The sequence below is a fragment of the Crinia signifera genome, chromosome 4 (assembly GCF_055691185.1).
Source record: "Crinia signifera chromosome 4, ASM5569118v1, whole genome shotgun sequence".
In the NCBI taxonomy this organism is placed as follows: Eukaryota; Metazoa; Chordata; class Amphibia; order Anura; family Myobatrachidae; genus Crinia; species Crinia signifera.
This window is the reverse complement of record NC_139220.1, coordinates 120,004,342-120,017,576: the sequence shown is the minus strand read 5'-3', so window position 1 is coordinate 120,017,576 and position 13,235 is coordinate 120,004,342. Positions and strand designations below refer to the sequence as shown.

General features: G+C 43.8%; 1 protein-coding gene across 1 annotated transcript in view; it reads left to right on the top strand.

The window, feature by feature from the left end:
• Positions 1 to 11,131, top strand: part of LOC146072967 (transient receptor potential cation channel subfamily A member 1-like) — a 34,708-nt gene extending 23,577 nt beyond the window's left edge. The window contains exons 5-7 of the mRNA XM_083180139.1: positions 1,536 to 1,616; positions 3,477 to 3,554; positions 10,897 to 11,131. Coding sequence (XP_083036265.1) covers positions 1,536 to 1,616; positions 3,477 to 3,554; positions 10,897 to 11,131 — 394 coding nt within the window. The remainder of the gene's footprint in view (positions 1 to 1,535; positions 1,617 to 3,476; positions 3,555 to 10,896) is intronic.
• Positions 11,132 to 13,235: the final 2,104 nt, after the last annotated feature.

Below are 13,235 nucleotides of genomic sequence, written 5' to 3'. Positions count from 1 at the left end.
ATCCATTCTTCTTTTAATGCAGGTCAGTGTCTTGTTTACGTTTGCTGCTGCACTTGAGCAGTGCGCGCTATTACCTAATTTATTATCTACAATGACCCCCAAGTCCTTCTCCACTCCTGAATACACTAGTAACTCCATTATGTGTTATCTGTTCCTTCATACCCAATTCAAATGGAGGCTGAGGACTTTAGTGACTAAAGGGGATTATTTAGATCGATATGTCAAGTATTAACCCAAAACTTTATACTTTCTAAATATTATTATGTTTATGGGGAATTAATCAAAGCATGGAAAAAAGATAATATGGATAAAGATGAAGCTCCTGACCATTTTTAAAACCAGCCTAAAAAATAAGATGTTAGAAGCTAATTGGTAAGTGGTTTAGCTCTCTATAATCTATGGGGTCCTTTATGGATCACACGCAGTGATCTGAGTTCGGCTCCTGCCCCGATGGTTTGGGTTGCGCATGTGCAAACCCTGATTGTGAATGGCTGCGCAGTTTGCAGAGGGAAGAGAGGGACTGGGGCGGTGGTGGCGCTGGGCCATGTGAATGCTCAGCATTTTATGGGAGTCCCCATAAAAACGATGGTCATTTCCTTGGGTAAGCGGGTGAGCTCCCCGCCCCCTGCACACCTTGTAATCCCATGGGAACACCCTCCCATTTTCATGGCGACGCCCATGAAATGCTGGGCATTCCCATGGGCGCTAGCCCGAGGCTGCTGCCCCTGGCCCACTGCGCTCTGCGCGAATGGCCTGGGCACATTGAAAATCGTTGTGGCTGTTATCAATCTGGGTTTGCACCTGCGCAAAAATATGCATGCGCAAACACCGACCATCGGGGCAGGGGGAGATTTTGGTTCACTGTGAGTGAACCAGAATCGGCCCCATAGTGTATTGGTCCTACATGGCAATGGCCTCACCTCCTCCCCTTTTCATAATAGGCCCTTGAAAATGTTCAGATCCAGGCCCACTAGGCCCTTAATCAGGCCCTGACCACCAATTAAAGAGCTTTTGCTTAACTATGTATATGTTGTGAGGTATGTAAAACCATATATCTTTCATCTGGATTTATGTGTGGTATAGCCTAAAACCATACATTCCACCTATGGCCAGCATTGTGCAGCTTTGGGGGGAGTTGGGAGGCCACCTGTGACTCGCTGCTGTGTTTAGCATGTGCACAGCGTCTATTTACAAGCCCTAGAGGAGCCTGACCAGCAGCTCACAGAGCGCACTCAATACTGAAAGGCAGGCTTGCAATTGCATTATTCACATGAAACCATGCCCCCTTTCATGAGGCCAGACCCCCTTTTTGATCATCTCGAGTCACGGAAGCAATATGTTGGGAAGTATGCTAAAACACATGTGGTTTGAGGAATCAGCCTATAAATCTCATGAAATACTGTAATGTCATATGTTTCACACTGCGCACAACACTGGGCAACAATAAATTTGCCCCTTATGGTGTCCCAGAGCATTGACTCATTAACACTGGTTCAGTGGCTGTTTAGAAATGGCATTATACTTTCTTTTTCCAGGTTAGTTTCAAATCATTTCAATTTTAGAGATGGAGAAGATGCAGAATTACTTTTTGACATTACTTTCAATAAGGACGAAAGGTAAGTACCCATCTTAGATAGTACACAGTGTAATGGCTGACACACTTTAGCTAAAAGCAACTGCGAGCCCATATGCAGAAAACATGGTGCCTGCGTAAACATACATGAAGCCATTCTGTGCGTCCATAGGGCTACTCAGATGTGGTTCCAGTTTTAGGTCAACAGTAGTTAGGTTGACCACTATTGGTCGACTTGCAAAAGGTCGACACAAGCATTAGGTTGACGCGTCAATGGTCGACACATGAAGAAGGTTGACATGAAGTTTTCAAGGGTTTTTTTTACATTCAGAAAATGTTTTCATACTTCACAATCCACTTGGACTACAATTGGGAAGGTAAATTATGAAAGGCGCAGCAAGCCATGCAAGAGTATGATTTACATTAATTCGACAGATAAAATTAAGGTCTAATTTATTCCATTACCTTGGAGTACAGCAGTGGATAAAGTTCTTAAGGTGACTGCCAGATGGCTGTGCCAATGTAACTAATGCTGGTTTCAGACCGCAAAACTGTCTTTGACCAGGTATTTTGAAACGTTTATAAAAACGGGTCTGCCAGGTAAAACCCCTTTCACACCGCATCTCTTAAACGGGATATTACCGTAAAAGTGCCGTCTTTTGACACTGGCAGACTCATTTTTTGAAACTTTCCAAATACAGGATCAAAGCCAGTGAGGTCTTCAGCAAGCCCCCCCTCCCCCTTTGTAACACACTGTGGCAGCGTGTAACTGTGGCAGCGTGTTACCGTTATCGCCCCCCAATGTGTTTAAGAAGCCCCCCGTGCAGCCGGTACCTCATGCATTGCAGATCCCGGCTGTGCAGACTCCTGCTGCTTATAAAAAAAAGTAACTTTCGGAAAATGGCTGCCCCCATACCAAAGACAGTTTTTTTCAAACAGTCTTTCCTATGGGGCAGCCACTTTCCGAAAGTCACTTTTTTTTATAAGCAGGAGCCGACAGCCGGGATCGTAAGGCACGAGGTACCGGTACATGGGGGTTTTCTTAAATACATTGGGGGGTCCCCTCTGCGCCAGGTCCCCTCTGCGCTGGTCCCTCTGAGCCAGCGCAGTGGATATTTAATGAGCGACTAATTACATATGTGCATATGTAATTAGCGGCAAATTACATATGCGCATATGTAATTAGCATCCGGCTCATTAAATATGCAGCCACTGGGGACCAATAGTGCTCACTGCTGAGTGGGTACCGTTTCAGACCCATTCAGACCGCGAAACAAAAAACGGGTCTGAAACGTGTAGGACCTTGCTTTTTTACCGTTTTAAAATACAGGTTATTTTAAAACGGTAAATTCACTCTGGACCTTTCAGACCGCACATATTACCGTTTTGAAACGGTAAAGAAACGGCAATATACTGTTTAATTTGTGCGGTCTGAAAGGGGCATTACTGATGGAACCATTACTTTATGTACATTGTGCTTCAGCACAGCCTAAAGCCAAAGTCTCCTTCACATGCCACAAGCATTAGTATATATATGCCAGTTGTATAACTTTCCTTACACACACACATGGGCAGTGTGAATAGTGAGTCCCTGAGTGCCCATACATGTGTGTGTAGCAGCATTACAAGGGGAGCTACATGTGTATTAGCCTTGGGCACCTGGAACCTTTAATCAGGCCTGTACATATACAGTATTATCTGCCATCTCCGCACAATGCATTTGTTATCATGCATTGCTGTTTGCTGAGCGATCTGTGCAAAGGCACAGTTACCCCGTGTACGGGGCATTACATTTGATGAAGTTGTTTTTAAAAGTTTGAAAATACTTAAAGTTCTCCATTTTCTGAATAGGTAAGTCTACATACTTATTTGTCTACATTCATGTGTATATCTATCTGTACAGGGGAAATAGAGTACATCAAGTCAGATTTCTGATCACCAGTGGTGTGAATGTGAACATCTGCGACAAAAAAGGGAACAGGTAAGAATCAACCTGAGATACTGTACATAATCCATCAATACATTATGGTGCGTGAAATGCAAGCTGCTACAGTGGCAATCTATACCTCCCAACATTCTGTAGCTGCAGGAGGGACCTCTGGGCAGGCCTGGATTTTGGGGGCCTGACCTAGCATAAGGGGATGCCCCTATTTTTGCAACTCTGAGGGTATGGCCAGCACTCTGCGAGCTGCAGCCCATGCCCCCAGGCCTTGTGTATCCGGGAATAGACACTGTGCACATGGGCACAGTGTCTATTCACTGCTCCTCTGCTGGGCTGAGCAGTGGCATGCATGAAGGGTATCCCAACTGCCCCCCACCCCCACCCCACCCCAGGCGGGACTCGGGACCGTCCCAAAAAAGATACAGTCCAGCGAAATCGGGAGAGTTGGGAGGTATGGCAGTATAATTGGTGTACATGCTTATAGTTGTATCCTACTGCCAGAGAATATCATCATTACAGAACGTACTGTATATTTACTATTTGTGAAAAAAATTGTTCTACTCAAGAACTCCAAGATGAGTGAAATGTATGAAGTACATGCGCAATGTGCTTTGTGAATAAATAAATGAATACTGTATCTATGCTACAGTCCCACCTTAACTGAATTGGCAGCACTTGTGGTCTGAGTGGAGGTAACTCTCAATCATTGACAGAAACTACCACCACTCACACCCCAGATGTTGATGAAATCAGGAAAAGAAGATTCCTATTTTATTTTCCCCCAGTAAACTGAGGATCCGGAGCTCTTTATACTGTATGGCAGTGGTAGCCAACCCTACCCCTCAAGAGCTACCAACAGTTCACATTTTCCAGACAACCTAGCTGCTGCACTCATTAATCACTGACACATTTTAAAAGATCCACAGATGGAGCTTATTCTGTTAGCCTGGCTTCGTTTTCAGACCTGGAGGAGGAGCAGAGTTCCATGCATACAGTAGAACGGACTTTGGGAGAAACGGACTGTCCTCTTTACTCCCACTGCCCAGCTCTCTGCAGCAGTGGAAGGGAGTGCTGGACCCTCCATCAGACAAAGGCAAAAAGTACCCCCCCCCCTTTTCTGGATGCCACTGGCCACTGTACCTGTTCATTTTCAGGGGGTTCTCCTGCCTCAGTAATTGCATATTTTCAAGGGTTCTCCTGCCACAGTACCTGCTTATTGTCAGGGGATTCTTCTGCCACAGTACATGCTTATTGTCAGGGGTTCTCCTGCCACATTACCTGCTCATTGTCAGGGAGTTGTCACGGACGGCCACAGTGGGACACGGTGGGTCCGGTACTCACCCCTCCGTGCCCGCCGCCGCCTGTCCGTTCTGGGGCTCTGGTGTGCGCGCACTGCTGGGTCCTGGTGGTGTGTGATGGGGCGGGTCCCTGGGAGTCCCAGGGGAGCTGTGACTGAGAAGGCGCCGGCATCTTGGATGTAGGCAAAATGAAGATTGGACGCCAGGTTCAGGTTTCCTGCCTTCCTGCACGGTCTAAGCCAATGACAGCCGTCCCACTATGTATTTAGGGGATCTGTCCTAGTGAACTGGTGTCAGTGCAAAGGTTTCCTAGCCTTGTGCAGTTTGAGACTCCTGGCTCACCCGTGTCCACTGCAGCCTTCAGTCCGTCCTGCTATTGACTCTGGCAATCCTGACCTCTTGCTGCCTTCTTGGTTGTCCGTCTGTGTACCCGGTATCGCCAGTCCGTGGGGCCCCTGCCTTTACCCCGGAGTCCATCAGCATCCCACCTAGTTACGCCACCCTCTGGGGTACCCTGTCACCTGGAGACCACCCAGTTAGTCTTTCCCATACTCTCTGGATCATCACCCACTTCTTTCCGTGACCTTGCTTGGACTCCATTTACTTCCATCCTCGCTTGTCTTTGCCATAAACATTCATTCCATCATCAAAGCTCTCTTTCCCGTATCTTGGAGTTCTCCTGCAAGAGTACCTGTTTATTGTCTTATTGTAAAGGGGGTCCTCCTGCCACAGTACCTGCTTATTGTCATGGGGTTCTCCTGCCACAGTACCTGCTTATTGTCATGGGGTTCTCCTGCCACAGTACATGCTTATTGTCAGGGGTTCTCCTGCCACATTACCTGCTCATTGTCAGGGAGTTCTCCCGCAAGAGTACCTGCTTATTGTCTTATTGTAAAGGGGGTTCTCCTGCCACAGTACCTGTTTATTGTTATTTTAATTTGGTTCTCTTGCCACAGTACCTGGTTATTGTCAGGGATTTCTCCTGCCAGAGTACCTGCTCATTGTCCAAGGTTCTTCTGGCATCTTTGTAGTAAAGACAGTAGAACGCTTATGTGACCCCATGGGTCAAACAGACAGTGATGTGGAGATGCCGCTTGCAGTACCTGCTTCAGAAATGAAGCAGGAGGAGGGACCCCTCCTAACATATTAGTGTTATAACTTCTGCTTCCATGCAAGTAGTAGCTTCAACTACATCTGAATCAGACCCAATGTGAAGCTCTTCTGAGAACAACATTTTTTTTTATATCTTTAGAAACCTGAAGGACATTGAGCTGTGGATAAATCTACACTTACACAGCTACATTATTTTTATCACTTTCATCTGCAGGTCAAAGTTGCAAGCTAGTAAAATGTCAAGATATTTGAAAGTGCTGATATACCTCCATGTCAAAATATAAAAGTAAGCAGGAGTGAAGTACAAATCACACTACTTTATTTCAAAGATCGGTTATATTGAAAAGTCTTACATAACCTCAGGATTGCCAAGATAAAAGAGATGTCAAACTGTGGAAATTGCTCACAGATTGCCATGCTATACCTCAGGGAGGAGAACCTCCTGTCTTTCACACAAATGGTATCAGAATATTTGGAACTGTGTATATATAGCTCAATGGTATTAAATGACTATATAGAAAAAAAAAAGTACTTGAAATCTTGTTTGCTTTTGCTGGGAGTACATTAAGAGCCTGATACAGATGAAGGCGCTCTCATGAATGCGGCTCCTGGTGCGACTATCGTGCGCCACCCCATGCCATATGCCAGCGCTTCCCAGCTAGTGAAGTCTTGCGCATTGGCGAACTGGCAGAGAGTAGCTGGGATCTGCAACATGTAGCTCTGTCTAAAAGTGCATACACACTGGGCATTTTTGCCCAGAGTGTATGCACAATAGTGTTCGCTGAAGTCGCTGGGCTTTCTCCCCCCCTCCCTGCCCATCGATTTTCTCCACTGGTAACGACTTTCCATAGCTGGATGCTATGTATTTGGGCCTTTAGAGTTTAGTGGTCTTCTCTGTCATCTACAGGTATAGGCTCAGGTCTCCTGACCCTCAACAGCTCCCTAGCATACTAAGTTCTGACTAGCTTCACAATTACACTTGCACTGAACACACAGCCTGTCCTGAATATAGCGTCTTCCAGACTAAGGGGGGATTCAGTACTGCTCGCTAAGCAGCGGTCGTTCACTGCTTAGCAAGTGGCTTATTGCCAACCGGCTGAACACCTGCCACCGAATCCCCTTGGTACTATGCGAGGGGATGTACTTGAACACATCCTCTTGCATTTGGCAGAAGGGGAGAGAAATCATTCAGAGGTCGCTGACCATCAAATGATTTCTCTCCACTTTGGAAATACGGACCTTTATTTTCGTTGGAATCTTTGGAAGATGGGGCCACCCACCCTGAGCAAAGACCAGCATGCCTGCATTCCCAGAAGATAAAACACTGGGCGTTCCCCACCAGCTGCCCACCACCCTCCCTCCCCTAACCATTCAAAGGTAATCCTGATTTATGGGGAGCATGCTCTACAAGAGCCTGATCATAGTTCCACAACCCGATATTGTACGTTAGTCGTTTCTTGCAACTTTTTATTTAACTGGTCTTCCCTCTCTACCTAATTGTCATATTACTGGGCTTTTGTGTTGTTGGAGAACAGCTGCTGTGGCTGTGGTACTTGTGTGCAGAAAACTAGGAGGGTATACAGTATGTTGATTTTATGCATAGGATGTCTGCAGATGGGTGAATGTCTACTGAAAGCTCAGTAGAGACTGGTCAGGAACTGTTGTCTAGGATGCTAGAATGGAATTAGCTAGGGAGAAATATTGGAACACCGAGCTGGAACCGGCAAAGGAATTAATATTCTTTTGCCGGTTCCTGGGACTAGCTTTGTTTCAGATGCTGGTCTGGACCAGCTATAGACACAGATACAGGGACAGGATTGGATTAACTTTAAATGCAGAGATGGACAAGCTATGTTAAATATGGCTTCAATATGTATTGAAGTCATTGGTCAGACTGTGCAGCTAATACAGTAAGTGCCCAATATCAATATATGTGCATGCTTTCCCTTCCATAATTGTACAGTACATTTTATCTTTATTTCAAAAAAAGACTGCTTCTGCTGTTTTCATAATATTAAGGGTTTACCAGATACTGATGCAAGTCATTCCCCTTTCCAAGGCTGACTTTCACTGGCCATGTTTGTGTCATACTTAATTACTCTCTCGGGACGTTCAGAAGACTACTGAAACGTGTGTGGTTCTCCTGGATGCCTGGAAAACACAGAAACATAAATGGACAGCAGATAACAATCACTTGGCACATCTATTCTGACCCTTTTTACTGTTTGTAGACATTGTAGAGGGAGGCATGGCCGCAATGATGCATTTAAGCAGCTGCACTGCCCCCCATGGAGGATGCCACGCACCCACCAGCACCGATGTTGCTGCTCCCCACTAGAAAGGGGCAGCCATGATATGTTCGGAAGTATAATATTAATATTCTTCTGGACATATGGCCTACCACAATGGAATACAGTATTCCAAATGAGAACATTCCAATGACCTATAAAGTGGCATTATTACATCTAAATATTTCTCTCCCTATGCAACCAAAAATCTTATAGGCAAGTCTTCCCATGCCCCTCATGTGGGCAGCACATTAGTTTGCATAGTGTTTAGCCGTACTTACCTACCCTTTCCGTACTGGCTCAGAGGCTCCTCAGAATATGGTGGCCTTCCTGTCATTCCAACCCCCCTCCCCCCCCCCGAAAAGAGGGCAAAACTCACACCTCGGACCCTGCCGCAACACACCCCTGGCTGCCCTGTTACAAAAAGGGATCCGATGACGTGATTTGCACTCAATCGAATCAATAGAACCGTGGATTTACAGCACCGCATAGCAGGGACAGAGCCACAATAATGCTGTTGTGTCATACGCTTCCCTTGCGCACAGTGCATCTATCCACTCGCCACACCCCCATGCACCAATCAGGGGACAGAACAGTAGTTAACTATGTGTTTAGCATTACTGCCTCACAGCCCTGAATAATGAGTTACAATGACAAGGGGGTGTCTGTGCATAGGCAGAACAGGTCCTGAGAATGATGCTGTGAGGAGATATCGTTTTGTCCTCAGATGCCTCCTGCGGCATTAGCATGCTTACTCATCGCTGCTGCATCCACAGATTAGGGCCCATCTTTGAATCAGGCCTAGATTTTAGAAACAGGTTCCATAGTAATACAAAGACTTCTTATGCTGCAAACTGCTTTAACACTCAAAAAGGGGGCATGGTCTACAACAAAAGAGTATGGCTTCATGATCGGTAACCAGCATTCTACATACTTGGTCTGGCTGGGCTGCAGATGATTCTACCCTCTGTCCTAGATTGATTTGATATTGTCATAGGTAACCAGCATTCTACATACTTGGTCTGGCTGGGCTGCAGATGATTCTACCCTCTGTCCTAGATTGATTTGATATTGTCATAGGTAACCAGCATTCTACATACTTGGTCTGGCTGGGCTGCAGATTATTACAGTTGCTGGATGTATTTAAATGCTTTGGTAATTGATCATTCTGCACACTGCTTTAGATATCAGAAATGTGTTTTTGACAAACTTAATTTTGCAAGTTAAAAAGCAAATCCCTTTTGCCTATGTGAAGGGAGGAATATCTTATAACTCTTAATGACATATGCTATCTTGGAATGCATGGATGTTTATGTAAGCCCCTTTTATTACCATTCATTGTAGTAGGGGGGTTGGGATTGGGTGGGAAAAGTCCAATTAATGAGTGCAGATGCATTTAATGGTCATTACATAGGCTGTGGCCGAATAGGCTGTGTGCATGGTTTAGCTGTGTGCATAATAGTTTTGAAGTGCATCATTTTTAAAGTGCGGCATAATTTAAATATAACTCTGGCGTTACACTGAAGTGAAACAGAAGGACAGAAACAACAACTGAGAAATCCAAAGACTGCTTTGAGTGAGTTCAATTCATTCTCACAACATACTACCTGTGGCTGCTTAATCTGGCGATTCACCTGCAAACAACTTTTACTATCACTGTTAATGCTTGTATTTGCACTGTCAGTTTTGAAAATGCCAAGCTGTACCTCTAATGACCTCACCTGTCCTGCTCTTCCATTGAATTTAGGTGTCCCCCAAAATTTTATTCTTGGCCCTCTTCTTCTCTATCACTATACGTCCTCTCTGGGTGAGCTTATTTGCTCACTCGACTTCCACTATCACATCTATGCTGATAACATTGAAATCTACCGATCCTTTCCTAATCGCTCTCCCTCTTTCCTCACTCATATCTCCAACTGTCTCTCTGCTGTCTACTCTTGGATGACCCAGCTCTTTTTTAGACTTAAAATATCAAGAACTAAGCTGACCTCTTCCCACCCTCCAGCATAAAACCCGACCATCTCTCATCCTAACCTGTTTATGGTCACCTCTTTCCCTTCTGTGTCACCCCTGTCTGTCTAACCCTCCCTTTTTAGAATGTAAGCTCTCACGAGCAGGGCCCTCTCTCCTCATGTGCCTTTCTTATAATATATAAACCTCTGCCACCCTGATGCTTGCTTCAGTGTCCTGTCCACTGATGCAACTATCCATATTAACCATGTACGTGTCCTAAACTGTCTTGTGCTGTAATTCGTTATGTGTTTTTGCTAATAACTATGCTCTGTAAAGCGCTGCGGAATATGTATGCGCTATATAAGAAACTGTTAATAAATAAATAATAAATAAATAAATGATCATGAGCCATGTCTTCTATTTTCATCACTGTGGCCTTCTCATTGAGCTGTTGGTGTGCCCCCAACCCCTCTATCTCTTATGAATAAATGCTGTGTGCATGTGCACAGCATCTATTCACGGCTTCTCTGCAGGACATTGCTGCCCACAGGTGGGACAGCTGGACAGTCCCCCCCCCAAAAAATGAGACAAGGTTACCTTTACATCATTTCCACTTTTTTGCTATAATATTTGCTGTGTGATTATAATAGAGCATATGATGTACAATTTATGGACAGACCGTGGAATATTATGGACTAAAGAAGTAACATCATATCTGTTCATTAACAGTGCTTTGCATTTAGCTGCTCGCCACATTGAAAATTATGACATTATGAAATTGCTGCTGTCAAGTGGTGCTGAAGTGGACACGGTAAACAATGACTGCATCACACCGCTGTTTAATGCCGTCCATGCATCAAACTTTCATGGAGCAAGACTTTTGATAGACTATGGTATGCTATACACAGTGTATGAAAATGCTACATTTACAATATACTATATACCCCGATGTACCAAGCTTTAAAAATTGATCAAATGGAGAGTGATAAACAACCATCCAGTCAGCTCCTACCTGCCATTTTTTAAACCCAAGCTGTAACATGCCAGTTAAGAGCTAATTGGCTGGCTGTTTATCACTCTCCATTTTATCACTTTTTGAAGCATGATACATCTGGTCCTATGGGTCTGATTCGTGCTTGTATGCACATGCCTACGCAGCTGCATTTTTTCAGTCTATAGACTTTCGAATCATCGTAAGTGAAGCAGCCAGACAGAAAAGATTGTAGACACCCATAGGAGTCATCACAAAGTACTCTGTATACATACAGTATACAGCATTTGTGCAATAACTAGGACCATGGACTTCCTGAGTGAGTCTGTGGTCACAAAGACTTGCCGCAGCAGCAATAATGCAGGCACTATGTTTCTCTGCATTCATGATTGCAACGGTAGGCAGAAACGCGCTTTGCCGCCACTGCCCCAAACAGTCCTTTCCTGTCAGTGAACATGGAAAAAGTGGTTTGTTCACCAAACAGCGCTACCTTGAGATATGCCCATATAAAGCACCAATAAGTGATAAGTCAATCTGTATACATAACTTATTGTAGACAGATGGTATGTCCAATTTGTCAACCAGAGATTCACTCTAAAATGAAACAAAAGTACCCTTTTGTCCCCCAATAGTTGGGACTCAACAAAAACACATCATGGTGTAGTACAGTAAAAACAATTTGATTTTTAATGTGTAAATAAGCTCACAAAAAGTTGATGTATAAAGATTGACTTATCACTTATTGGTGCTTTATATGGGAATATCTCAAGGTAGCGCTGTTTGGTGAACAAACCACTTTTTCTCTGTCTTACTCTCTGTGTTGTGACAAAAACACAGTTCACCAACTGCTGCATGTCTTGTGAGTGCGCTATATTTTGAACTATACATCTTCCAACTGTCAGTGAACATTGCAAAAAAACTTTGGCATGTGCACTGTTCAACCACGGAGAATGCCTGTCTGCAGTTGCATTGTGTATATATCTGAATCAGACCCGTGCAGTATTTTAAACTCTGAATGAGACTGCTATACATTATGAAAATGTGCATGACTATGTGGTGATCATATTAACAAATGCCGGTAAGCGTGGCAGGATGCATCACATTCTACATGTGATACATGAAACATCCCGCCTTAAATTATTGTACAACATAGCAAATTCAAGAACAACTTCTTAAATCTGTAATACAGTGCAATACAGTGCATGTTGCAAAGAGGTACTGCCATAGGGAGAGAGCTAAATATTTAGCTGCAGCAATTTGAGGCTCATTTAGGTGCAACTGCACATCGGCTACTGTATGCACACCAATTGATTTTTTTTTTTTACTTCACAACCATCTGATATGATAGCAGTGAGCAACCCCATGCTCAGGTTAGCTTCTGCCCATTTTAGCATATAATTGCCACCGCTACATCAAAATATTGCAGCAGCAAATACAGCCGCCCCTGAATTAGGCCCTTTATGTTCCTGGAGTTTTATTCTTTTTATAATACAATTTAATTTGCATAATAGAGAAAGGTGCAGAATAAACTGAAGCAGCTAAATTAAAGTAAGTTGTTTTTATTAAAGTAATAATGTGTACTTAGGTATATGCAATAAATAGTTTTTAATGAGATACATTATTACTTAGGAATTTCTATTTATAGTACCACAGATTTGTGTGTGACTTGCTGTTTGTATTATCTATTAGGGAAACAAAATCAAGGCCTTTCCTAAAATAGTATTCAAATTGTATGCAGAGGGACTGGTAGCTTGTTATAAAATGCTATTTCAGTAGCTAGAACATAATGTTTAAAGTAGCCTCCATAGATTAGAGATTACTTGGCACATTTAGGTACATGTGAATACTAGAACACTCATTAAACACAGATTGTATAATACAGTACATATGCCACAGTCTGGTTCCTCCTGCTAAATATTCAATCAGAGAAAGATAATTATCAATGTTAAACATACACAAATGAACGTAAAGTTTGTCCACAATGCTAATGTGCATGGTTATGTGCTTTGCTTAGGAGCTCATTTAAAGCATCAGGATAATGCCGGTTTTACTGCTTTTGACCACATCGAGAACGTTG